This window comes from Neopelma chrysocephalum, unplaced genomic scaffold (assembly GCF_003984885.1).
Source record: "Neopelma chrysocephalum unplaced genomic scaffold, ASM398488v2 Primary Assembly neopelma1_96362, whole genome shotgun sequence".
NCBI classification, from domain to species: domain Eukaryota; kingdom Metazoa; phylum Chordata; class Aves; order Passeriformes; family Pipridae; genus Neopelma; species Neopelma chrysocephalum.
This window is the reverse complement of record NW_020925010.1, coordinates 212,042-239,259: the sequence shown is the minus strand read 5'-3', so window position 1 is coordinate 239,259 and position 27,218 is coordinate 212,042. Positions and strand designations below refer to the sequence as shown.

Here is a 27,218-nt window from a genome sequence, read left to right as displayed (position 1 = left end):
TGATGGTGCTGGAGACAAGAGTCTTGATTCTGTTGGTTTTGGTGTTACTCATCTTCCAAAGCAAATGAAAGGAACAAGCCTGTGCTGAAATTGCAGTCAGTGTGACCAGTGTGTACTAAGCAAAACAGGAGGTGCAATTCCTTGTCTAGTTTATCACAGATAACAGGAAGTGATCTTTTTGCGTGTTTGATACACAGGAATGGAAGCAGCTTTACATTTGTAATCCTTTGGAAATAAGAAAGTGATTTATCCTGGTTCCACTCTGCAAGAGATTAATTTTTACACTTACTCAGATTTCAAGTATATATACAATATTAATATACTTTACAGTATATTCTGTATTTTTCAATACATAGTATGTTGACAGAACTGGGTCATACTCCTCTGTCTATACTGTCTTGTAAAGTTTTTGGCTCTTTGTTCTGGGTAGTCAACTTGTGTGTTTTCTGTAAGTCCCATTCCTCAGAAAGCCAAATGCTGATTTTCACTGGCAATACTTCCACAGTCTTGCATGTAGAGGGGCCTTCTGCAAAGGATGAATTCCCTGCATAGTAATTTTGAGTCTGCCATTATATTCACTAGCACAATTAACGTGCAACTTTTAAAACAGAAAGCACCAATCTTTTAAATCAGCTTGACCTCAAGTCTTGCAGTTAATATTGGCACCAAGCATAGTCATGTGGCTATCCCTAATGCTTTTATTGATAGCTATGGCTAATATAACTTAATGGATAAATATATTTTATAGGTGTTCAGAGAAAATATAATTGATTTCTTCAGAGCTTGTAAATTCCATCAAACCATTAGGTACAGATCATGGGTTTCAGACTTGAGCACCAGGGGAAAATAGGTGTACATCTGTTGGAACTTCTGAGTCTCATGAAGTAACATCTGTTTGTGAATACTTCAGTCCTGTGCTAGTGTTGCTGGGAAAAAAGTGTGATTATTTTGAGGAAGAGAAGGGGATTCTTGGGCATGCTTGGAAACATTAAAGGAGTTGCTGGAGTTGCTGTAACTTGGTAGGAGAATGTCAGAGCTCGCAACTCCAATGGTGCTGCTTAGCCTGGAGAAGGGAAACTGTACAGGACCAAAGTCAACACAGCTCTGTCCTGTTGTAGTGTTGTGGAGGAAATAAGAGCAGCAAGTATTCCCGTTTTTAAATCACCATTTCTGGAGTTTCTATGCCAGTATTTCTCTAAATTAATTCCTTCAGAATAATTGTTAATGAAAATCCATTTCTGCATCTTAATTATCTTTGTTATGTAAAGAGAAGTGCTTCGAGAGATTTGTAGGTATATGCACTTCCCTTCTACCTGCAGCATCCTCAGTGACTGTCCATTGCTGGGCTCCTGATCATTACTTTTTACTTTTCCAGGGCTTCATTTAACTTGAACTCTTCTCACCTATGTTGCAAATAGCTTTTAATGCATATGTGATAACGTTCAAAGAACTTTAAACCACAAGATCTCACTGAAAAAGAGAATGTAGGAACTATGAAAAACTTACCTTGGTAAACAGAATTACATCGTCAAAGCTTTCATAGAAACTTCCCTAATGCAGTATTGTTCTGTAACTTCTGAATGTTGAGGTAATAAGCTGTGCAGTTTTAAATAAGATGATCTTTTGAAAACTGTTCTCTGTAACAAAACTCTTTATTTGAGCCATATTATAATGGTTTGCATGAATTAAAATTGCAGTAATGACTAACAGCTAATTAAAATGATAGTCAAAATGGAAGATATGCTTTACAGTGCACAAATGACTGTTCTGTCCATGAAGGACATAGGAGCCATTCTTTTTCTGCTTTAGAGCAACTGAGTTTTTGTGTCATACTTAAAGATACTGAAGGTGAAATTATCGTAAAGCTAACTATCCTGTTTAGTTTTTATAGATAGTCTGTTTTACACGTTGATTTATGTTTCAGTCCAACTGCAGGGTTAGTCTGGGAAGACAAGGGTCTGAATTCTGTTTTCACTGAAAAGCAGTACACTAAATTTCCAAAATACCGCAGTGTATCCCGAAAAAAATGCAAATATTTTTATTCAGCATTTCAAACTTTGAGAATGTGCATCCTCCGGAAACATCTGTTAGTGTTGGCAGGTTCCCATATCCTCTCCCTTTCCAGATTTAACTGACCCAACACCACATCACACCTGGAAGGACAAGGCCACAACTGTGTTTACACTGAGATGGATTCCACCAAAAAGTGGTGGGGCTCCCTAAGCTTTTGGTTCTGTCTCCATTCAGCCTTTTACTGGAAACTTTACCTTTCCTGTCTGCTTTAAACAAGCAGAATCTAAAGTAATCTGTTAAACCACGTGCTTGGTAAATTAAATGGGATTGACTTTTTTAATTTTTACTGTAGCTCTTTCAGGAAAATAACACACTTGAACTTGGTGATGCCTGTGTCAGTGTGAACATTTGTTTTAATAGTTTAACTAATAATAGTGTTTAACACGTGCTCGTATAGGAACTTGTCTCTTTTGTGCCATGGCTGGTTGAGCCAGTTGAAAGGAATATTCAGTATTTGCTTGTTTTGCCCCTGGATGAGAAGTGGTGTTTTCCTCACTTTTGTTTCTGTCAAACCATCCAGCTGTGCACATGCCAAATTCCAAGTTTAGTTGGATTCAGCAGTTAGCTGCCTCAGGTTAGGCATATGCTCAAACTCTTTCCTGGCTTGCAGGCTTTACCTGAAAGAACAGTCCAGCTGTGAAGTGTTTTAAGATGATGTAACTGTGACTCCCAGCCCCCAGAGCAGGCGATTTTCTGACAGGGACTTTTTTCCTTGCAATGACTGGTATGAATATTGCTCATGTGCAGCTGTGTGGGCAACTGTGTTTTCAACACCCGAGTGACTTACTGTGCAAATACATTTGTGAGGGCTGGTAATTCCTACAGGTGTGACTTACCCTAGTGGAGGCTGCACAGCATTATTGTTGAAACTCTGTGCTGGGATTAGAGGAAGTGAAATTTCGCCCTAAATTTTCCTGCTTCCATGAAGTTAACTGGCGTAAAAGTGGTTATGAATTTCAGTATAATCACTGGAGGAGGTGGCCTGGGCAGGACTTAGAGGGAATGAACCAGGACTTTTACTAAGTAAGCTGATGATACTTAGGTGAGAAGACTGCATTTTATAGCAATGGTTATTTGAGTCCTTGGTGGTTATTAATACAACAGTAACACAAAGCTGTACTGCACTGTCTTCAGTATCTTTATTGTGTTCTTTTTTATGTTGGGAAGGGTATACCAGTATGGACCTAATACAGAAAATTTTTTTTCAGGGTTGTTTTTACTGTCATATAATTCTATTTTTCTCATTTTTATGCTTTCAGGGCTGGTGGACTGGGTCTTAATTTTGTGGGTGCCAATGTTGTTATCCTGTTTGATCCTACTTGGAATCCAGCAAATGATCTTCAAGCAATTGACAGGTACACTCCCAAAATACAGAACTTGATCCATGTTGTGCTCTTCTTTGGCTTTCATTCCATAATCTGATACTCCAACTGAAACTTTCCTTGAGGAAGAAATTTTTTACTGTAACTTTTTGTGATCTCTGTAGAATGGGTGTGTGTGTAGCTGTCATTTTCTTCTGTTTTTCATGACAGAATACATTGTAGTTGACCCCAGTTAAAGTGATGTTTTGAATTCCAGAACCCCTGAAGACAACCTTTCTGCTTCACCCTTGTGGAGATCAGAGTATTTTCAGCACTCAGTTCTAGCTCTTATATTATGCTGTTGGAGTATTTCTAGTAATACAGATATTTCTTTCAAGGCTTTTTGGCTGTGGGATGTTTCCCTAGGAATTCAGGACAGACTTTTGGCTGGCTGAAGTAAAGAACATTGAAAGCTTTCAAAATTCAGCAGCTCTATATACTTTTATGAGCAGAAATAAATTGTTTCTGTTATCTCCTGCAATTATATAATTCCATTTTAAGGGTCTTTCTGACTTCTAATACGTGTTTATGTTCACCTGTTCGAGAGAAAAAAGTGTGTCAGAAATATATATTGGGGACTGTCTTTAAAGAATCTTTGTAAGATCACATTTCTATGAAGTGAATTTTGTGAAATATAGTTTATTAGACATCTCAGAATTTACCATTTGGATAGAGCACTGCCAGTTCATTAGCTGTTTTTATGATGCTGTAACTTGCAAAGTGCTTTAGAAAGTTAAGGAAGAACAGGCTGTTCCATGTAATCCATAAACTAATTCCTCTGTATAATACAAATAGGAGAATACCTTGAGCAAGAGCAGGTGTAGACAGAGAGGAGAAAAGAAAAGCAAAACAAACCTGAGTTAAACAGAGTGGAAGATGTGTTTTCAGAAGAGATGGGATGCAGTTCTTGTGATACAAAATCAGGAGAAAGCTTTTTAAACTTCATAGGCCTCTGGAGAAACATGGAATACTGAGGGTAAAGGAAAAGGAAATGAACTACTGAGAAAAATGTGGAAAAGAAAAACAACCCAACCAACACAAGCATGATTTAGAGTATTCCTATTTTATTAGAATGCTTGTACTTATTTTTTGGTTTATTTACTACCCCAAGAGCTCTCTTATCTCTTAAAATGTTTTTTGATGTGCCACTGTCCTTGCAGAGCTTACAGGATTGGCCAGTACAGACCTGTTAAAGTGTTTAGATTGATCTCCTTGGGAACTGTGGAAGAGATGATGTACTTGCGACAAGTTTATAAACAGGTAAAGTTCACAAACTGTTTAAATTTGGAGCTCTTTTTAGCAGTCTTGGTGACTGGAAGCTAATCTAGCCTACAGCAAAATTGTAGTTTATTTTGGGTTGATGATATATGCTATTAACTTAACTTATAAAGCAAAGATACATCGTTTAGCAGTTGTCAAAAGTCGCAAATTAAGAAATAAGATGATTGAATTTAAGGTTCTGACATTACAGGCACGTAAACTGGGACAAAGGCAGAAAACCAGTGGAGTACAGTTGTCCTGAGGGATACACTGCATAGAAAAGATAAAAATAGATTACCTCAGTGGGAGTGATACTACATATTGAAGAAAACCTTACCAGATTTGAGCAATTAACCTAGTAACTTGAATTTTTGGCCATAAATAATAAAAAGTTGGTAATGAGTCCTCCGTGACAAGCAGATGTAGTTAGGTTATTTACAAGGAGGAAGTTGGAGGCTGGATGAGTGGAATTGTCATTATTCTCTTTGGATTTAAGTAAGTGGCAAGTAAGAATAAGGTTCTAAGATCCTCTGATTTCACAGAGCAGGTAGTCAAAAACCCCACAGATCCAATCTTGAACTGCTCCCAGTAATGTGTATGGCTTGCTTTAAAATCCTGCCTTCAAAATGTAGTGGTGACTTTTATCTGACTCAAATTCAGTGTTTTGTAGAAGCCAAAAAGCCATTAGAGTTCTGTTTAATTTTGACGAAATTATGTAAATAAAAAAGACAAAACTTGTTAAGGAGAAGTCAAAAGAAGTAGGTGGTGGGGCTGAGGTGGTAACAGGTAATTGGGCAATTTGCAGAGATTCTGTATCAGAAGCTCAGAATTAAGAAGATGCATTAGTAGTTGAAATCATATACTAACAAGGCAAGTTAAATATAATGCATGGTAAGTCCAAAATCTGTTTTTGAGGGACAGTGGTCCAAAAATATAAAAGCTAATAATGTACATTTTTGACATATCAGGAGTATGAATTGCACTGCTATATGACTGTTACTTTAGCAAGGTTTAAAAGAGTATTCATTGCAAAAAAACCACCCTACTTATTTATTCTTCACATCCACATTCAGGGGAAAACGTAGAGAGGATCCTCTTTCAAAGTTTTGATGTGCAAAGTACTTTTGAGGAGTCGTTTCAACAGCAAGTATCAGTAGGAGAAGTCTCAGAAAGGCTAAAAAAATGAGCAGTGGCAGATTACAGCCAACTCCATTCACTGAAATCCTGAAGGAGGGGAACCTGCTTCACAGAGGCCTTGGGAGTTGGTGAACTTGTAGGAAAAGAAGACCTGGATATTGTCTGTTTGGATTTCCAAAAACCATGCATAAAACTTCTTGAAAGGCTCCTGTGCCTTTTTTTTTTTTGTCCTTTCAAATTGACTCGTGTTTTTCAAGTTTACTAAGAAGCAATAAACGGAGGAATAGTAAATCTGAGATTCTTTTTTTTTTGGCTACGCTTGGATTGCATTCCCTTACTAAGTAAGCATACAGGACAGTAAAAAAACAGTTACTGAGGAAAACTAAGCAGTCAAGATATAGAGGAGTCCCTCTAGTGTGTATAGTTGGTGTCTGATATTAGCCAACAATACAGTAAAATATTTGAATTTTTGAAAATTCAGTGAAACCAAGCAGGTGTATATTGTACCCCAGTCTATTATCCCAGCATCTGCCAGGGAAATTAAAACATCCTCTCTTAGGAATTTCTCCCTGCTCCAGCTAAAGCTGTGTATATAAAGTGGGAGCCAGGAAATTCTGACGTGTTGTTGCAGCAAACACTTCTCAAATCTCTGGTGTTCTTCTGTTTTAGCAACTTCACTGTGCGGTCGTTGGAAGTGAAAATGCCAAGAGGTATTTCGAGGCAGTGCAAGGATCAAAGGAGCACCAGGGAGAGCTTTTTGGGATCCATAACCTTTTCAAACTCAGGATTCATGGGTCCTGCCTTACCAAAGACATCCTGGAGGTGTGAAGTGCTATCCTTTTGCTTTTGGATATTATTAGTTTTACATTTTTTCTTTCCTCAGGAGATTTTTTTCTTGTCATTTCTGAATGGAAACACTGTAAAACAGAATGGTGAAACTCAAACTATGCAGTGACTTAAATGAAACAGGCATGCTAATTTCTCACTCTGATGTAGAGCAGATAAATTGTTTTAAATCAAAGAATGGGAAAAGCTTGGATTATAATTTTCATAAATTTGCTAATATATTTCTTAATAACAATTATTTAACTTATGTTTTGATACTTTCACATGTTGTCAGCTTTGTGCACAGATATCTTTTATTCATCAGTAGCTCAGGCTGACCTTTTAAGCTGGAATTCTGGTCATAAAAATATTTTTTGTGATCACAGTACATTTTGAAGTGTCAAAAACTATTTAATAAAATGTATTTTATAATGCTGTATTTTAGGAAGTTATAGGGTGGAAGTAAGTAAATAACTGAGGGTTCATATTTTAAAATTAGGTTCTTAGTAACTCTGAAAAGCCTGTTGACCCAATTCCATAGTTTAAACTGATTTCAAGTGTATGCAATCTTTTTAAATCTTCTTATTCATCTCTACTGGTAGGAGAACAAAGTTGAGGGTTAGAGATAAAGCAGGACAGAGAGAGGAGGAATTCTGAAAACCAGTTTCGAAATCTCAAAACCAGTGTTCAATTAATTCATATTAATTGACCAGTGACAATTAATTAATATTTTCATCTCTCCATATTCTAGCTCCCTATACACACATCACTTTTTAAGGGAAAAGAATACTTTTACTTTATAAATGCCATGCAACTCATACAACAAAAAAATTCATTGGTATTACCTACACACATATATATATAAAGCATGTTTGCTGCAGCTAGCTTGCATCTTGAAATTAATTGTAGCTTTATTCCAGGTTTCTTTCCATCCTTCCCTTTATTTTGTTATTTTGCACGTGCTAGGATTGAGTCTGGACTTTACTGATTGTACTTCTGGTGCTTTACACCTCTGTAGAAGAGAAAAAAAGAGCGTTTGGGTATTTTTTCCTGGGCTTGCCTTTTTTATGTAGCAAAACCAGTATGTTTATATTAAACAAATATGTTTATTTTAACATATTTGATTGTTTTAGAGGGAAGGGCAGGTGGAAGCAGGAGTCATGACAGCAACTACCTGGCTGAAGGAAGAGAGTGCTCCATCCAGCTCAGAGAAGGTAAGATGTCCTTGTGGGCTGTGGACCCAGAGCATGACAGCCCCTCTAATTTCTGATATTGCAGTGAGCAATATGTTAGTATTGCTGATAATACTTTTACCCTGCTGTTTAGAAGATTTGTTGAGGGAGTTGTGGAAAGGAGTCCAATTGGTTTAGGCTGTTGAAAGCTTCAGGCTGTTCAGCTGTAGTCAGACAATGAGACAGTGATTCCCATCAAATCAGTGCTCTGTTCAATACTGTCTTTTTTAAATGTATGTAAATACATAATGGTCTTCTTCTGGAACATGTGTTGTTGTTGTTGTTGTTTTTCCTGAAAAGGTTGGTTTTAATAGGAGTATTGCATTTATAGGAATGTTTTTGACTGAACACTGTGTTCAGGTACTTAGGGGAAGCAAGCAGTTATGTCTATAATGTGGCCTGCAAGAGTAAAGATAGTATTAGATTAGATCACACTGAATGGTGTTAAAAATTAGCTGCTATCTCTTATGCCTGTTGGAGATTTCTGTGAGTAAATGTCAGTATTAATTTAACATGTGCCCTCACATTGATCATAACTTATTGATCATAGCTCATTGATAATACATCACTATATGGTTGTGATCTCATGTTGGATTTGGTGATAAACAGTAGCTTTCTAAGCTTATGTTGAATACTTTTTGATGAGCAGGATGATATCAGGATTAATATATTAATTTTAAAACATCTCTTCATGTACCAAATTTTAGTGTTTACCCTTCTGAGTTTCCGTTTACAGGTTGTCATAATTCTTGTCTCAGTAGTACAGGGGTTTGTAGCTGTGTTCTGGACTTTGGTGTCCTCAAAATGTTTAAAAGTTGCCTGGGTGTAATTTTGTTTGATTACAGTAGACCTCAACTAATTTTAGAGTGGACTGTTGTGTACTCATGACTATTTTAATGTTAGCCCCCATATACAGTATGGTTAACCACTGCAGTAAGATTTCTTTTTTTTTTTTATGAATGTTATTACACAATATAAAGGTTTGAATCATTAAGTCACCTTTCAAACTGCCTTTGAAAGAGCAAAAGTAGCAATGAAATTAGTATAAACTTGAAAAATATGGATGTAGATTGTGAAGACATAGGTTGTTTTAGCAGTGTGCAGCATATATTGTCTCTAATATGTAATATTAAATATTTATCTAATATTTAATTTTTTAACCAAAATTATTGGTTATTTTCATTGTTTTTCTGCTAAAAATTTTCAGCTGCCAGAGACTTTATTAATTTCTCATTATGATTAATTTTGTATTTGCTTTCTATTTGCATTTTGTAATACTACTTTGTGTATTTTTTGCTTGAGTAACATAGTGAAAACCCACTTTTTTTACACTGCTTTGAAATTAGGTGTGTTCCATATACCATTAATGTTAAATAGCCCTGATGTAATTTTTTTTCTTTTTTTTTAGTATGAACAAGCAGACTGTAAAGAAGATGGAGATCCCCAAAGTGCTCAGGCACAATTAAACAGAGAAGAAACAGATTTTTGGGATGACTTCAGTGATGATGATACTCTGGAAACTTCTGCGAAAAAATGTGACAGAAGGAAGCCTTGCAATGCAAATAATTTAATGGCAGCAAAGGGTCAGCTTTCTTTAATGCAGTGTGGATTCTCTAAGTTGTTGCAGAGAGAAATTGAAACTACCAAAGAAGGGGATGATAATTATAATTCTCATCATGTAAGAAAAAACCTAAATAGCAAGCACAGTGATTTTCAGAAATGCCAAAGCAGTGTGCCTGTTTTGGAGCATGGGAAAACTGTTCTGGCAGCAGATGGAACTGATAAACAAGATATGCATAGTACAGATTTCTCAGGCTCTGAGGAGGAAGGGGACGGAGAAAATGAGGATCAAGGCATTTCCAAGCAACCTGAGACAGTCTCGGAGACTGAAAGTAGTTCTGAAGAGGGTGATGATGTCATCTTTCCTACTCAGGTTCAACCAGTGCCTACTAAAAAAGTTGAAATACACAGGTCAGCATCTGGAAATTGCCAGGAGTTAGCAAAAGAAAAAGCTGGGTTTGTGTTTCAGGGAGCCAGGAGGCAGTTTGGGTTCCACAGTACTGAGTCATCTTTTGAAGATGTTGAGGATGACACAGGTTTGAAAGGAGCAAGTGACATAAGTGATGAATCCGATGATATTGAACTTTCCCATGATTCTAAATCAAGAGAGCCAGGATCTTTCAGCTTTTCAAAACGCAAGGAAAGATGTGCCCTTAACCATGAACCAGATAATGACTCCAAATCTCTGCTACAAGCAAAGAAGCCCAGTAGAAAAGAAAAGGAAAGTGATTCGCAGAATATAGATGAATTTTCGTCCTCTGAAGATGATTTTCCATCTGAGAAAACTGAGGCCAGAAAGCAAAGCCATAAGTGTAAAAGACAGAGAGGCAGAGTTCAGTTTGGGTCTAAAACGCTGCGTCCTGTTCAAGAATCCTCTGTTGCACAAATGGAGTCTGGCAGTTATGCTGTGCATAGAAATTCTGCAAGAAAAACTGAATTTGAGCATCAAGAGCAAAAAATGGAATCAATGGACAGATATTTAGGTAACTAGTATTTTAATTTCTTTGGTTTTATTTCAACGTGAGTAATTTACCATTTAATTTACCATTGTCTGCAGGCTCTAAGTTCTTGCTATACATGCTGTTTGTTACAGGATGCTGGTAAATGCTCTGCTAAATTAGTTAATAATATCTTTTTGTGTCTTTCTTTTTACCTATTAGTCTTACTTTCCTGTCCTCTGGGGTGACAGACTGCTTTGTAATAGTATATTAAAGACTGTCTCTTGAACAATGCTAAGATTGAAGATGTATTAAGAATTCACAAACGAAATGTTTGAACTGCAAAACCTTAAAAGTCTTTACGGAGCTGTTAAATAAAAACTTAGCGTACATGAAAAAAAAGTGATCTAGGAGTTTGAAATACCGTGAAGACTTGATTCTGTAAAAGACTTAATTTTAAACATTAATATTGCAGCCATTAAACCACAGATGCTTTGAAACTTCCTTGTCCATCTGAAAAAAGCCCACACGGGAATTGAAGTAGTTTTAAACTGTCCAGATAAATCCAAGTCAGTCTAATGATTGTTGTTAATTTCATAGAGCTGAGAAACTTGGTGCTGAGTAAAATCAGAACAAATTTTACAACTTTGATGTAATTTTTTGTTTTCTTAATTACAGTATCCTTCGGTGAAACCGTGTACCTTCAGAGTTTTGGAATAACCAACATTTTTGATTGTGTCTTGATTTTAATTTTTGATTGTGTCTTTCTCCTGATGTCTCAGATGGTGTTCAAGAGGTGGCATATATCCATTCAAACCAGAATGTGGTGGGATCCAGCAGGGCTGAAAATCACCTGAGCCGGTGGGCAGTGCGAGATGTCTTTGAGCTGAAGCAGTTTTCCCAGCTTCCTGCTAATGTTGCTGTCTGTAGTGCCAAGGTAAAGAGAAATGTTTGGAAATGTTGGTTTAACTCTTTTTTTTTATCCTTGTTTTTCATTTTAAAAAACTCCAAAAAAACTTGTTTTTCTGTTAATGGCCACCGTGAATGATCAAAGACATTGAGGATGGGAGGAGGAGAAGGCTCAGTTGGAAGTCTAATAAATTACTTTTGGTTTTTGAGGTGGCTTTTAAGCAGCACAGCACCCTCTGTGGGATTTTTCTGGGAGAGGAATGGTAAGATTAAAGATTGGGTGTTTGAAATCAAGTTCTGTGCCATGTTTTTCTCATTTGAGCCTTGAAAATTCTTCGGCTTGTCCTGGATCCAGTTTAAAAAAATCCAGTTGCCACAGTACATTCTGGAAAACTCTGTAGCATAGAAAGTCAGACATAAATCAGTTTGCAGGCTTTTTTGGGGAGGTGGATGTGTGCAGTTGCTGTAGTGAGTCAGATTGTCTAATGTCTGAAACATACCACTAGAGTTTACTGGGAGTGCTTATTTGCAGCCACAGATACATTTAATGCTTTTTGTTGGTCATGCATCTTGTTTAGTTGCATTGGGAATACATACAAATCCGGAATGAATTCAGGTAGAGCTTCCAGATTTTTGTTCCCATTACTTAGTGGTTTTAATCTGCTCTGATTATCTGGGTACTTGGTTGTTTCTCTTGTAATAAACATTTGCAGTTTCCTGGGCTGATGCTTAAGATAAACCACAAGCACAGAACAAGTAATTGGTGAATGTGCAGCTCAGTCTTCACAGACATGTTAGCAATCATTATAAAATTGTAGACATACATCTATGTTGTTCTGGGGTGTTGAACATCCACAGTGGCTGGAAGAGTTTCTTCCAGTGTTGTTGTTGTTCTTGTACTGTATTTAATTAAGCCATTAGCACAGTTGCCAAAGAATTTTTATACTGGGAAGATCAAACCAGGAGAACCAGTAAAAGTGAGGCCTTTTTAATTCTAACACATTTGCATTAGAATGTCCCTCATTAACAGAAAAGGTGGTCAAAAATACTCAAGAGTACTGTAGAAAGGTACTTATTAATTGCCACTGGCTGACAACATTATTAAACTCAAATATAAATGAAAGAAAACTTTTAAAGAGAGTATTTTGTCTAAAAACCTGTTGATCCACCTCTGTTCAAAAAGTTTGTTTTGTTCCTGTGACTTAGAGCTTATTTTGTGTGACTGCAAGTATTAGAAATCAGCTTCTCTTGATTAACTTGTCAGTTTTTATAAGATATAAATTTGTTGCTGAGAAGCAACAGTAGTATCACTTCTCTTGGAGAACTAAGTAGGAAGAAAAATATCAAAAATTATAGAGAAGTCTGCCTCTTCCTTCACTTCCTGTTATTTCTTTTACTCTAGAGGCACCAATCCAGAAGTAATCCCTAGATGATGGCCTATTCTTAGATGTGGCACTCTGAATTTTTTGCTGCTCTGCTTAAAAAAAGAGCTGCCAGAGCTTCATAGACAACTTTAAAAGATTCTTTATTGCTTTGTTTTACTTTAGAAGGCGTTTTGGGAAAAACATGGCTATTGTTGTGCTTCTGGCCATCAGTCTTTGCTGGTCATTTTTCACTTATTTCCCATCAGTTTAAGGTAGGACATTCACTGTCAGAGCAACTGCCTGCATTATAAAAAGAATGCTGCTTTTATATAAAGTTTAATAAAAAGCTTTTTCGACAGATTAATGTAGCATCATATGTAATACTAAAAATACAGGTGAGTCATTTAAATTTCCATCTTTGTTTTAAGTAAATAAAATTACAGTTTCGAATGCTGGAATGTTAATTGGAAGCTGATAGTTATTGAGAGGAAAGCAGAGTTCTGTCAGACAAAATTCCTCACTTATTTCATTTTCTGGCATCATTGGTTTAATGGAGTTTCTCAGAAACTGTTGTGTAGGTGTTTGTTTGCTCTGGGTATCAATGATCATATTCTTAATTAGAAGCTTTTTTTACAGTGTATTTATATGGAAGCTTTATTTGATAGTGTCATGAAGGCTCCTGAATAATATTTTTTCCCTGATAATATTTATATCCCTTTTTAAGCACACGTAATCAAACTCTCTTATTTCTAAGTAGAACTGGAAAAGTTATTTTCCTTTCATTTCATAGATAAATCTGCTTAGGACTAAAAAGTAAAATGTCCTTTGTGCTGTTCATTTTACCTATGCCAACTCTGTCTTCCTGCTTTACAGTTTCACTCAGCAGGCTGTCTGTGATAATGCATTTCTGATTTAATGTATTTCAAATACATTTTTCAAGTAATCACTAATATCTCTGTGAAAGGGGTTCCTGAATTCTTAAAAACTAGAATTATTCTATTGAAGTGGATGAATTGCAAGTTGGGAGATACAAATTCCTCCAAATCTCGGTTGAGCACTTGAGTGAAACATTTTTGTTTCATGTTTACATATTAATCTGGAATGACAGTGATAACAAGTGATTATAATAAGCCAAAATAATCAATAAAGAAAACCTCCTGTAAGAACATTGACATGTTGATTTCTTGCTATTGACTAGTCATCTAATCACATTTTTACTTCACTAAATTACGTAAACTTTTATATCCTATGTTAAGTTCTTTAGTTTCAATGGCTAATTTATGGAAACTAGGTGAGTGAGTAAACTGAAAATAAGTTGCTGGAAAGCAGTAGAAAACAACATATGCTTCCTGTTTTTCTACCTGTAGTAGTTAAAAGGAGTATAAATTAGGTTTATTAGTGCTTTCTTTACTGCTGAAGCATGGAGACTAATGTAGTTGCTTGAGCTGTAGAAACTGCTTAAAGCTGGACCAGACTGCAAAGCCTGTGAGGACTCTGAAAGTGAGAGAGGTTGCATGAGAAGAAGATCCTTGAGAGCCAAGGTAGAAGGGGTGGTGGGGCAGCAAGTCTTAATTCTTCAGGAGAGAAATTTGAAGGTATGTAGAACACCTGGTTCAAGAACATGAGTAGCTAATGAACTTGGATTTAAATTAGTTGTACAAAAATGTAAGACTTGAACACTTTTCCTTACCCCAAGTGATAGTTTCCTTACTTCAGTGATAGTTTCTGTCCCTAATTAGAGTTTGGAAGGTCTGTGTTAGATCTACAGGGTTGCACTGGTGTAATTCACAGTCAAATCTCTCTTAACCTTTTGAACTGCAGGCTTCAATCAAGTTTATTTTTTATTCAGTAGTAAGTACCCAGTCTGCCCTTAATTTTACCTGTGCCCAGTATTCATATACCCCAGCTACCTTTTCTCTGAACAAACAGAACGTGTTATTTTAACCTGCTATTGCACTGTACCTTTAAAGGCTTAAGGGAGCAAAATCCTGGTGCTTTTTATGAGAAATAGGTCTTGCTGTGTTTCTTCTTTCTTACCTGCTTTGTTCTCCAGGTTCCATGAGAATCCTGGGTTCAAGACTGCAGAGCCTTTGACTCTTCTTTCCCCAGAGGTGATGGGGAGTGCAGTCGTACTGTCTGTTTATGTCACTTTTTAAAGGAATTGTGCCAGCTGACGAGTTCAGCTGGACTGTTCATATTTACAGTTCTGAGTGCTTGTTTAGTGTGTATTTCCATAAATATTGTATGATTATGGAAAATACAGTTTGGTAACAGCAACCAGAATATAAAGTCTGCCATGGAGAAGGAAAAACAGGACATCATGAGAGCCCTCTCACAACTTAGCAGCTGTGAAAGGTGAGATAAAATCCAAAAGTAGTAAATGTAGCAATATAAAGCGTGCATGAATTGTACAAGCAAGGGAATAAACCCTATTTTGGTTGAATATCATTGGTCAAAATAAATCCTGCCCAGCATGTGAATTAAAGAGAGATAACTGTTTGAAGATAGTTTGTATATGACAATAGGAGAAGCAAACAAATGTGAAAAGGCTTTTGCATCACATGATACTGAAGAAGGGAAAATAAATTGTGGAATATATTCTTTTTATCACAGAAGTCCATGGGATTGCATGAAAGTATAAGATGATGCTGTAGCTGTAGGTGAGTTGAAGTAGCATTCTCAATGAAGCAAGACATTGTTATCTTGTTATAGAACAGGCTTTCATAGTCATCTACAGCAGTGGAGGTTTGTTTATAGTTCATTTTGCAAGTGTGATCAGGGAGGTACTTAAAAGACTAAGATTAACTGGGTTCTTTTGACTGACATGGCATAATGTCCCTTAAATGCAGAATGCTTACAATTATAATAAAAATATTTTAATACCATCAGTTCCTGAATTGTACATGTTATCCTTTCTCTGAAGATTATCTGTATTCTTACCATTGCCCACAGTGTTGGATTGCTGTAGATTTTGAGAAGAAAATACATGAGAACTATAGAATATGACACTTAAACATCATCTAGTCCAAACTCCCTGCAATGAATAGGAACATCTTCAAGCAGATCAGGTTGCTCAGACCCCTTGTCCAACCTGACCTGAATGTTTCCAGGGATGAGGCACTCACCACCAATCTGGGCAACCTGCTCCAGTGTTTTGTGACCCTCGTTGTAAAAAAACCTTCTTCCTTGTGTCTGATCTAAACCAACAACAGGCCCTGATAAAAAGCCTGTCCCCCTCTGTCTTGCAGACGCCCTTTAAGTACTGAAAGGTCACAGTATGGTGTCCTTGAAGTCTTCTCTTCTTTGAGCTAAATAACCCCAAGTTTCTCAGCCTTTCCTGATAGGAGAGGTGTTCCATCCCTCCAGTCAATTCTGTGGCCATCCTCTGGACCAAGAGCAGAATCACATGCCTTGATTTGTAGCCACACTTCTTTTGATGCAGCCCAGAATAGTATGATAATCTTTCCACAAAGAGTTAATGTTTCTGGTAGTTCTGCTTATGTGGAAGGCACTGATGTGTCAATAATAAGAGGTGTTTAGAGCCTCAGAAATCACATCAAAGCCAGGGACTTTTGTTCCATGCAGAAGTGTGGCAGGCAGCTGTTTCTGAAGAAATTTCAGAGATATAGATTACACTGTGTAATAAATTAATCTTGAGTTGCACTGTTAATTCTCTATATTCCTATATAGAAATATAACTTCCTTTATGTTTCTAAAAATTCATTGCACATCCCAGAACCTGAGTGTCTCAGAAAGTGGACTGGTGTGTGTCTGTGCAGTTCAAGATCTCGTGCTACTTGTAATCTTCCATGATAAATCTTAAGTGTGAAAGCATGAGTTAGGGTTAGATTTGTGGTGCCAGGATGCAGGGAGAACACACCAGGCTTCAGTATTGTGAACACCTTGAGGGTAGGAAATCCACATCATTTAGTGTCAAAATTGAGTGCTGTTCTTTATTGCTTCCTTATGCTATGACAACAAAATACACTTGATGTGCTGTTTCTCAGAAGATTCTTTAAAAGAAGGGTCTGTTTTCTGGTCTGTTATGGAGAAGTGTGGAGGAAGAAGGTATATGGAAAATTAATCTCTTGGAATAACTAACTTGTTTTTTCCCTGCATTATTTTGCTGGGTTTAGCCTGATTTGATGACATTGAGAAGTCTGTGTTCTGCATTCGAGTTTGAGTCTTGTGCAAATAGACTTAATTAAATATTCACTGTGATTTCATTAAAAAAATAGAAGATTAATGTCTCTATTACCACATCACTATCTGCTAAGGACATAGCTGAAAACAAAAAAAAAACTATCTTGTGTAACCACAGAAAGAAGCATATGGAAAACAAAAGCTTCTAAAAGCAAACATGTGAAATGAACCTGTAGACTGGACATGGTGGACTTACAAAGCCAGACCATAATTTTCAGAGCAGAGTTACAGTTATTTCAGCCGTCCAGAGGGACAAAAATAGTCTTGAGAATTCATGAGATATTTTGCTCAAAATTATTCTGACTTTACTAATTTGCAGGAGGGGGAATTGGAAGTGTTAACAGCTTCTCTAAGATCTTAGTCATTTAGTAAGTATTGATATTTTTGATTTATTTTTTGTTTCTGGTGAGCTCTGAGTTCCAAAGCAACCCGGCTGATTTTCAGTGCAGAAGTTTTTTACTTACTTCAGTTTTTTGACAACTTGCACTGTTATCTGTGAAACTATTTCTTACCTCCCATAAGAAGGAGAAACCTCCTGGAGGCAAGATTAAACGTTTTCTTTCTAGTGTTTCTGGTCTATTATCGATTCAATGACTGCATTCCTCAATGAATTTCCTAATTAATTTCCGTGTTAATTGGCAAAAACAGCCTATATGAAATGTTTGACAGCAGTATGGAAGTCTGGGATAGGCTTTCTCTAATTCCTGTAAAGCCCAATTTGTGTAGTACTTCTTCAGCTGGAATCCGGGGTGGTGGGGGAGTTGAGTGAGCCTGGGGAAATCTTTGGAGAAGGCTTGGATGTTTCACAAAAAAGACAGAAAATGGGAACAGGACACACTAAATAATTTGGAAAACTGATGATGTCCCACATTAGAGCTAATTTTCGCTTTTAGTATGTGGAAAAGTGTTAGTCGGGAGAACTTGTACTGTACCTGTTGAATATGTAGAGTCTCTTTTTTAGTCAACTGCATGTTTTCAACTTAAGTTTACTTTAAGTTCTACTGAAAAGAAATGTACAAAGACAGCCATTCAATTGAGGATTAATCACTATGGCAACAGAAATGTGGTGACTGAAAAGGGGGAGGATATATTCTTCCCTCAGCTTCCTGCCAGCTGTCATATTCAACCTTTGCGGCGTGAATTCAGGCCAAAATATAGACTGTGACCAGCTCTAAGAAACTTTATCTGTATTTTTATAAATTCGTACAAGAATTGCACTATAAAGGAAGACTTAATCCTCTAAATTGGATGACAGACATTTGGCACTATTGCCAGTGTTTGACAGAGAAATAACGAGATGCTTTGTAGTAAAACCTGGATTAATGGTAAACCCCTCTTTATGTTATTGCAATGTGGTGTAAATGAAAAAACTAAGCATGCTGTCAGCCTAGGAAAAAACGTGCCCTTTGTATCTCCAATGCAGATTTAAGTACTGTTGAGAATACTGTAAATACAAAAGTTGTGTCATTAAGAACTCCTCTTTATCTTATTTGTATTACATTGACATTTTGTAGATTATTTAAACAACGACTCTCTATCAGTTGCAGGAGCTCTGATTGCAGTGTGTTTGCACAGCTATCAGATTCAACAAGTTTGGATGGTTGTTTACAAAGAGTAGGCTTTTGGGAGATAACATGCCTTTATCTTTGCTCTTCTAGGATGGTGAACTATTCAGCTTTAAAAAGAATTGTTCCCACATGATTGGCCTGCCATGCTGCTTTTTTGAGTTTACTTTTTCAGTTTAAACATTCCACTATGGCATTTGGTCGTGTTTTTTAAATGTAGTCAGTTCATACCTGGCATTCTTTGAGTGGCGTTTTCATTGTGATACATGTGCATGGCCTTTGGTTTTGCTCCTGTTTGATGGAAGGCTGAGAAGGTGAAAGAAGATAGGTGTAAGTCCACAGACTTCTGCTGGAGTAAGCAGTTAGTTTAAGCTTTGAATTCTGAGATAGGCTGACTATCTCCTCTCATTCTCGACGATAGTAATAACTATGTTGATTCAAGATCATGTTTTTGGTGCAAGACAACGATGGAACATGACTGAAGTTTTTGCCTTTTTAGGGGTAATTCTAAGAGAAGGGTAGAGGGAATATTTTCATCCCAGTGTGCAGAGCTTACCTCTGCGTAAATCCTGTTATCCAGATATCACTCACAGTAACAAACTTCAGATTTGACCTTTAACAAACATGGAAACATCTTAAGAAAAACTGAAATAAGTGATTTGGATTTGCTGAAGAAGTGTTCATTGTTTTTCAAGAAGAAATTATTGGATTTGGGGGCTGGAATTTCTGAAACATTCACCAATTCAGCAGAGCCAACTGTTGTGTTTCAGCCCAACTGGGCACCATTTAACCAATTGCCTTTGCTCCAGAAAACTGAGATAAGCTTTTCAGAAGTATCTCACAGTGACCACAGGCTTTCACTGGCATTAGCTCCTTCAGCTCTTGTGGTAACCTTTTTATAATCACTTTTTCTACCTTAAGAAAAAAAAATCTCTAAGCAGCTTATTTAGGTAGAAGAGGAGCTCTTTGTGTGTATATGGTGGTATTTTGATGTTGGTTTTTTGGGTGTGGCAGTGTGGGTCACTGTACTTAAAATTTCGTGCTTCCTGAACTAAATATGCCATTCGTGCATTTATTTGCAATTAGCAATACTTCTAACATTAATTCTGTTCCTCTGCAAAGACCAGCAATTTTATGGCTTTCAGTGTGTTTACAGCATTTGGCTTTTTTCCCAAAGATACTAAAAATCTTCTGTGTTTGAACAGATGTGTAAACCAAAGTATTACTGCCTCATATACTTTGGTCTTGTTTAAAAAGAGGTAGATGGATGCACATTTATGGGGCTTTAAAATACTTTAAGACAGGCATTGACGTGGCTAGTCTTGTATTCTATGGGAGTTACTCTTTCTTGAATTAAATTATACAGCCCTGATTTACTGACAGAGTGAAAATATGCCAAGTCTCAGCATAGTGAGATCTGAATACTATGAATATTTTTCATGCAAAATTTCCATCAAAATGAATATATTTTAAAACTATCATTGCTTTCTCCTTTCAAAGTACATTTTCTAAGTAAAGTTCTGTATTATCCATGCAGTTGTTAAAAAAAAAATTAAAATGTTAACAAATGTATACAGAACCAGCAAGAGAATTGTAGAATATTTATGCTGTAGGTAATGACTGCTAATTCAATCTTAATTTTGTTACTAGCATTATACTAATATTGGGAGGATAGGGGTTTTATCTCAACTGAGGACTTTGCTTTAGTTTTATATAGTGTAACTTAAAATAGTGCAGTAGAATTTTAAGCTTTGGAGTTGTGCATTTGTCTTGAAGTGAAAATTTCTGCCTGTAGGTCCCAAAAATTAACATCTCTCTCTGTATGCTAGCTCGAGGTTTCTCACCAAAGTAAAGTTGAGAACAGATGAGAGATCCCAAAGCTCAAAAACCTTGTGAACGACCCATGGAAATGAGGGAAATGGACACGGATCAGATAGAAACACATTGGGAAGAAACACTGTAAATCTGAAAGCAAATTTTGAACTGCAGGTGACAAGGTGTGAACACAGTTTGTGTTTTCATCTCTGAAGTATTGTTAGTAGGGAGGCTGAGGGCATCACTAAGCAGCTTTTCTTTCCCATGATTTTATTTGAAAAAACTGAAAGGAAAAGGTACTGTTGCTTTTTTAATGTGGGTTTTTCTTCTGTTTTTCCATGCTCTTCATGCACATTATTGAATTTTCTTATTTCCTTTGGCTTGCCTTTTGGCAAAGGGGAAATTTTGGTGAAAATTTGTGAGAATTTCTGAAAAATAACTTAGGTGTAAACAGGATTGTATTTTTGTGCTAGATATCAGAGAACCAAGACTTCCCTCCCATGTCCCTGGAAGTTTGTGGCTGTGTAGGGACTCTAATTTGCAGCTGTGCATCCCAGGCTGAGTGCTAGCTGGGAGTGAGAGAACTGGGTGCAGTAGAACTCATAATTATGTCAGAGTTTATGTCTTAACGATTTCAATGTCTCATTTTACTAGGAAAAGGATGAAAGCCCAGAAGACAACACTGCAGAGAAGAGCATTATGAAGGGAGGGCAAGAAATGCTGAGGAACAGTAAGCAACATCATCTGTATGTCAGGCATCCTGTGACCCAGAGAAAGAAAAAAGTCTTCAGAGTGGGTTCAACCACCTTCCTGATTGGGAAGACTCCCAAAGGAATACGCAGGTGAGGCTGTTTTGGGGAGCTGGAAGTAAAATTCTAAGGTTGAAAACAAACTTCCCTCTGGGTAGTTGTTGCTTTTGTCTTTATTTCAGCCCTGCTCAGGGAATACTGATTGTTTTCTCTGGCAAGAGTGGAACTAGTGGGAAACTTCCACTCCCACTGCACTAGGAGTAGTGGAACTGATTAATTGAACACACAAATTAGAATGAAGAACCCTTCGTTCTAAAAATATTCAGAACTGTAATTATAGTTCTCAATAATTTGTTAAGGTAAAATTTTGGTTGGTTCAATGGTCATATAACACATAACTGTGCAGATGTCATCATGATGAGTGTTCGTGGTATGTTCATCATGCACAACTACAAAACAGTGATTAAACTGTACAGAAACAAGACATTTTGTGGTGTGATCTTCTGCCTGCCTACTGGTTTTGCCCAGATCTCATCCCTTTCTTTGAAAGACTAATAAAAAGAAAATTGGACTTCATGTTTCTTTTGTAACGTGGGGCTTGATATTTTTTAGTATTTCTTTTAATGTTTTGTTTCCCCCCCTCATTTTTGGAGTGATAATAATTTTTCTGTTTCCTTGCTTTCCCTTTTTCCCCCAAGCAATTGTTATTATTTTAATGAATTTTAAATTCCATTGTTACATAGATAGAAGTTCAATGAAAAGAGCCAGGTGGTATGTGGAAATAGAAAGTGGAAATCTGTAGCTAACTAAGCAAATATTTATATAAAAACGTAAATAAATACCTATAGAACAGATATTTGGAAAAACTAAAAGGAAAAGGTACTGTTGCTTTTTTATGTGGGTTTTTCTTCTGTTTTTCCATGCTTTTCATACACATTATTGAATTGTCTTATTTCCTTTGGCTTGCCAGTGTATTTTCAGTTTTGTCTTAAGACAAACAAAAAAACCCCACCAAATAAACCCCAACATTCAACCATCTGTCCATCTACACTTTTTTGGTAGGTAAATGCCTCCTGAAATCTGACCCTTTCTTGTGGTATCTTACCTGTAGTGACAGTCAGTAAGTCTTTGAATGGCAAGCTGAGGAAATCACAGTGTAGTTTGGGGTTCAAAGGTCATTTCAGTTTTTCTGAAGTTATTATTCTTTCTTCTCTGTGCTAATAAAAACCAACAATGCTTCTAATAAGGAAGTTACTTCTGCTGATTGCCTTCTGGGTTATGTGAAGTAGGTGAATTGAATTAATCGCTTGAAAGCTGCTTTTGTGTCAGAATAACACATTTTTCCTTCTTGATAATTACAGGACACAATTTGAGGAAATGGTATCCCACTTCAATATGGGATCAGTGAAGGACCTTGCAGAACATATTGCAAAAGCTACATCAGAAACAAGGCAGAAGATGTTGAAGGAATTCTATGTTTCCAGGCATCCAGAGCTGGAGTCCTTCCTCTCAGTTGAAATACCAGCACGAGATTTATGTGACCGTGAGGAAGGAGAACCGGGCACAGCACACTCCAGAAAAAGAAAATCCATTGTTAATTTTGGAAGATCCAAGTCTAGGCCTTCATCAACTGAAGGACTATTTCTGAGCAGGACTACAGAGACACAGGCCCAGCAGACATGTAAGGGAGGAGCAGAGAGGCTTCCCAATGACTGCTGCTCGCAAGATGTGTTTGTTGATGCAAAATGTAAACAGTCACCCACTGTTGCTGCTCAACATATCGAAAGGAGGAACAGTCAGGCATTCAAGGATTTTATGGCATCTGGCTCATTAAACAGTAAATCAGAGGTGCTGCCTGTAAAAAGTTGTGAAGGACAGCAGGACTCAGAAGGAACGCAGCTGCCAAAAAAAAGATCCCTGTCTCAGTCAGAAAACGGAGAGAGACAAGCTCAGATTTACAAGAAAAAGTCTTTTACGGACTTACTTGGGGATACCTCTATTCTCAATGACCTCTTCAGAAATGATGGGAGTGGGCCTGCAGGGTCACTGAGGAGATTCTCTTCAGGGCAAGTAGAAAAATCAAAGGGGAAACCAAAAGATTTCTGGGATATGCTGAATGAGCAGAACGAGGAGAAGCTCAGAAAGCTCACGGACATAGCAGTCATAGAGAAGCTGTGTGAGAGAGCACCTCGTCCCACAGTGGCAGAAGAGACAGAGGTGTGTGAAGGTTCTCTTTGGAAAAGAAATGAAAATTTTCTATGGAAAAAATACAGTGCAGGTGATTCAGATGAACCGTCCACTGCTAAATCTTGTAATGCAGTAAAATGAGAGCTTTCTACGTGGGTTGCACTTTAATTATTTTAGTTGAACACTGAAGAACTTCAGCAGTGGGGAACAAAACATTGTAACTCCATGAAATTAAAGGCCAAATGATGAATTTGTATCTATAGTGAGAGAATTACATTTTACAGGTGTGAATATGTATGTAACAACATATGCAAATACATATGTAATTACATATGCAGTGTATAGTACACATGGGCATAGTGATCCATATAGACTATATATTGTAAGCTTTGATATATTAATTTTAAATTAAACTTTTTTTAGAATTTTCTGAGTGCACTTTGCTTTCTTTAATTCTATTTCTGGGCTCAGTAGCTGTGCTTTATAATTATTTTCCCTTTACTTACGTTTGGACACCCTCAGTCATCTCAGCAATCTAAGGATAACAGGATTGATATTTGATATATTTCCTGTGGTACTAGAGACTGGGGCACGTCCTGAGACAGGGATGGTGCCTTTGTGTCCAGTAGTTTTTGATGGGTTCCCACCCTCCTGAAGCTGTGGAACTTTTAGATCCTCAGTATCCTCTGACAGCTTCTTTCTCAGCTTGGTTGATGTGAAGAACCACCAGTTTTTGTTTGTTTGGTGTTTTTCATTAAGTGATGCCAGGTGTAGGATTTCATCTCCCTTTTTATTTTTATAGACCTAATTATGTCTTTGTCAGTTGTTGGGAATATGCAGTACAGTATATATGGACTGAGATATTATCTTCTGGAATGCTGGATGTAATAAAGCTTCTAAATGAAAACCGTTCTTCACAGATTGGAGGAGTGGTTGTAGGATACACAGTGTTGTATCTCATTTGCCAAATAGTCAGTCACATTTTCCAGTGCTGTGGGATCATGTGAAGAGTACCTTGTAACACATGATGAAAAGAGGCCAGGGCTTTGTGTTGCTCTGGAAATCTTAACCCTAATCCTTGGTTTTGGTAAATTGCAGATGTGATGTGGTATCAGTGTAGGGGTTTACACTGTGTGTACTGTGTAAAGTGTTTTATGTGAAGGGTAAATGTTATGCAGTTTTGAAACCTCGGACACTGAACTTGCACAGCAGCACTCTGTGAATGGTTGGAGTTTTTGTGGTCCAGATGACTGTCCACTGGAAAATAAGCTTAAATTTGATCTGGAGCAGCTTCTGCTTTAGGTCCTGGGAAGCTGTGGTAGGCTACACTCTGTTTCAAACATTGTGCACGTTTTTTAGGTGGAAGCCATCTAGAATCCTAATTAGGAAATTTGACTTAACTACCTGGGACAAGGAGCTGAGTATTTAACATGAATGTTAAAGTAATAAAAGCCTTGATCTTTACAGCTAACCAGCATAAGTAGGATTAATGTGTTCCCTAACTTTTTCTCACCCTGAATCTATGCTGTTACCACTTTATTTAATAAATCTGAAATTTAGGATAGTTGGAGTAGCTTTTAAAAAAAGTTTGAACTAAGAAAATAAAAGAAGCTGTAAACTGTTAGGCACTGGTGCATTTGAGTAATGTACAGCTGAAGGAAGTCAGGTTAAGTCAGGGAATAGGTATACCCTTCTTGTTGATGTTAATAAGTAGGACATAAATTAAGGCCTTTTGTTGGTGGCATCATTATTGATTTTCATTACAGGTTCTTGTTCTTATGCTTAGGGAGGCAAACTCTGCTTAGGTAAGGAAGATTTGATGGGATTAAGGAGATGGTCATGAAATATGTAAAAAACACCTGCTGCATAAAGGAAGGGAATAGTCTGTTTGTGTCTACAGCAAGAAGAGGAGTTAAGTGGCTTAAACTGCACTGAAGATAACTGAGGTTAGATAGTTGACTCTGTCTGAGAAAGACTCTGTCAAAGAAACTCTGTGAGGGTAAATGTTAGTGGGTTGTGTAGTGCCAGTATTGGTTATAATAAAAAATAGGAGAAAACACCCTTAAAAGCTGCATAGATAAAACTGTACTTTTTTTAGGGCAGAAGAAGGGACTGATAACTTCTCAATCTGAGGAACAACCTTGTTGGTTTTGGCTGATATCAGTGCACTCAGGAGAGTCTTTACCTGAGCACCACGTTGGTCAGTCATGGTCTAAATCAGCGGACACCAGGGAGGGCAAAATCTGTCTGAATTCTTTTAACCCATTTTAGAAGAACCTTAGAGCAGTGGGACTTCATGGGTAGAAGGCTGATCTGCAGGTTCAGGTGACAACATGCATAAATCAAAACTTCCATAGATGTGCTCGTTTTAGACACGTGTATGCCAAATACTGACCATGTATTTGTGAAAATCTATTTGCTATGTGCAACTGAATTTCCAGAGCTATGGAAAGATGTCTTGAAGTAAGATAAATGGCACTCCATAGCTTCCTGTGCAATGTGTTGTATTTTACAAGGGGATATCACCTAAGCTATAAATACTGCAATTTAGTGCCCTAGGGGTCTGTCTGTAAAATATTCTTGACGTGGAGATGTCTGTATAATTTTAAAAAAAAGAAGCTGAACAAATTAAAAAAAGAATTTACCTACATTTGAAGGCAGACCCTTCAAATAGTAAAACCAAAGAGATCCATTCTGCCTTCTTAGAAATCTGTGATTGTGATTTTGTTTGGCTTTGGGGGATGTTGTCTTTAGGGTTATGGCAGTGTGGAGTTCATACAGCTTCCCTGTGCAGGTTCCTGCACAGTTGCAGGGAAGTATGGGCTACAGGAAAGCTCTTAACAGCCTCCTAGCACAAGGAAGTAGCTTTGTGGTGGTTGTCACCTGATCTGAATGTGAATCATTCAGGAGGAGAAGGGTAGAAATGGTGTGCGAGGTTTTTGCTGTTCCCTGTTGCAGTGCCCTTGTTTCACTCAGTGGAGTTCTTGTGGGTCTGGCACTGGGTCCCTGACATAGCACATGGTACCAATAGTTCCTGTTGCCTGTATTGAAAATTCTTTGACTGGAAAGAAAATAGATTGCCAGAGAAGTAGCAAGAAATCTTGCCCTGCCTGTGGTAACAAATGCACCCACCTATCTCAGCAACCAGTTGGCAAAACTGTCACCAGACCTGGTTAAAAACAGTGGTGTTCTGAGTCTGATTTACAGTGTAGTTTGGATCTTAAGTGTGATTTGCAAGCTGGGGCTGTGGTCAGAACTGCATTTTGGGGGTAGCTGTGTGGTACCCAGCGGGAGACTGAATAATTTCAGGGTATGATTAGGTTACAGAAAGTCAGGGTGCAAACATCCTGTGTACACATCAAGGCAGTTTGAAAGGATGTATTTGCTCAGCTTCAGCAGGTCGTGAGTTCAGTGCCATGGCTTCAGCCCAGTGAGTGAAAACAGCATTAATAGGAGGAAAGAGTGATTGGTGATAGCATTATCAAAGTATCACAGGGTACTTTGAAGGTGATAGTTATTGTTACTACATAAGAAGATGATTTAAGTTAAATTCCTTAGGAATCTCAACTGCAGAAGGAGGAGAGGATTCTGTTCTTCCAAGGAACCATTTAACTGCCTTTGCTGCTACCTATTTTTCTGTTCATGCAGTGCCCTGCATATCTTATTCACTGCATACATTCCAGTTCATGCAACAAGTGAGGTAATACTACAAAAACTCTCTCTCCTTGCATGTTCCCCAGTTCAGTACACCTTGAGTTGGTGCATTCTATAGAAAAAGAGTGATGACTGCCTAAGTAGACTCCATGCCAGAGTCTACCTTCCTGGTAGACACCTGAAATAATACAGGCACCTGAAAAGTAGGGAACTGGCTTGAGGTGACTGAGGAAATGCAATTTCTGCTATTGAAGTTGTGTGTCTAGTTCACAGATGAGAGAGGCAGGCAGTGATTCAAAGCATTTCAGAGGTATTTCCCTCGCCCTGTAGGTCATGTGCATATCATAGCAGTGTCCTGAATGCCTGAATGAGTCTGTATCTTACAC

The 27,218-nt window shown here is 37.4% G+C and overlaps 2 protein-coding genes across 3 annotated transcripts in view; both read left to right on the top strand.

Annotated features, from left to right (window-relative positions):
• Positions 1-6,659, top strand: part of LOC113981267 (DNA excision repair protein ERCC-6-like 2) — a 30,591-nt gene extending 23,932 nt beyond the window's left edge. The window contains exons 12-14 of one of the 2 annotated variants that reach the window (XM_027708573.1): positions 3,333-3,428; positions 4,595-4,694; positions 6,501-6,659. In XM_027708573.1, the coding sequence (XP_027564374.1) occupies positions 3,333-3,428; positions 4,595-4,694; positions 6,501-6,659 (355 nt within the window). Of the gene's footprint in view, positions 1-1,375; positions 1,560-3,332; positions 3,429-4,594; positions 4,695-6,500 lie in introns of those variants that run through there. The other variant, XM_027708575.1, reaches the window with a different exon arrangement.
• On the top strand, positions 1-23,616 carry LOC113981268 (DNA excision repair protein ERCC-6-like 2). The gene is made up of 6 exons (XM_027708576.1): positions 1-5; positions 3,691-3,696; positions 9,565-10,431; positions 11,169-11,323; positions 20,897-21,084; positions 22,353-23,616. Exons 3-6 carry the CDS (start codon positions 9,681-9,683, stop codon positions 23,317-23,319), a joined length of 2,061 nt encoding a protein of 686 aa, XP_027564377.1. The 5' UTR covers positions 1-5; positions 3,691-3,696; positions 9,565-9,680; the 3' UTR covers positions 23,320-23,616.
• Positions 23,617-27,218: the final 3,602 nt, after the last annotated feature.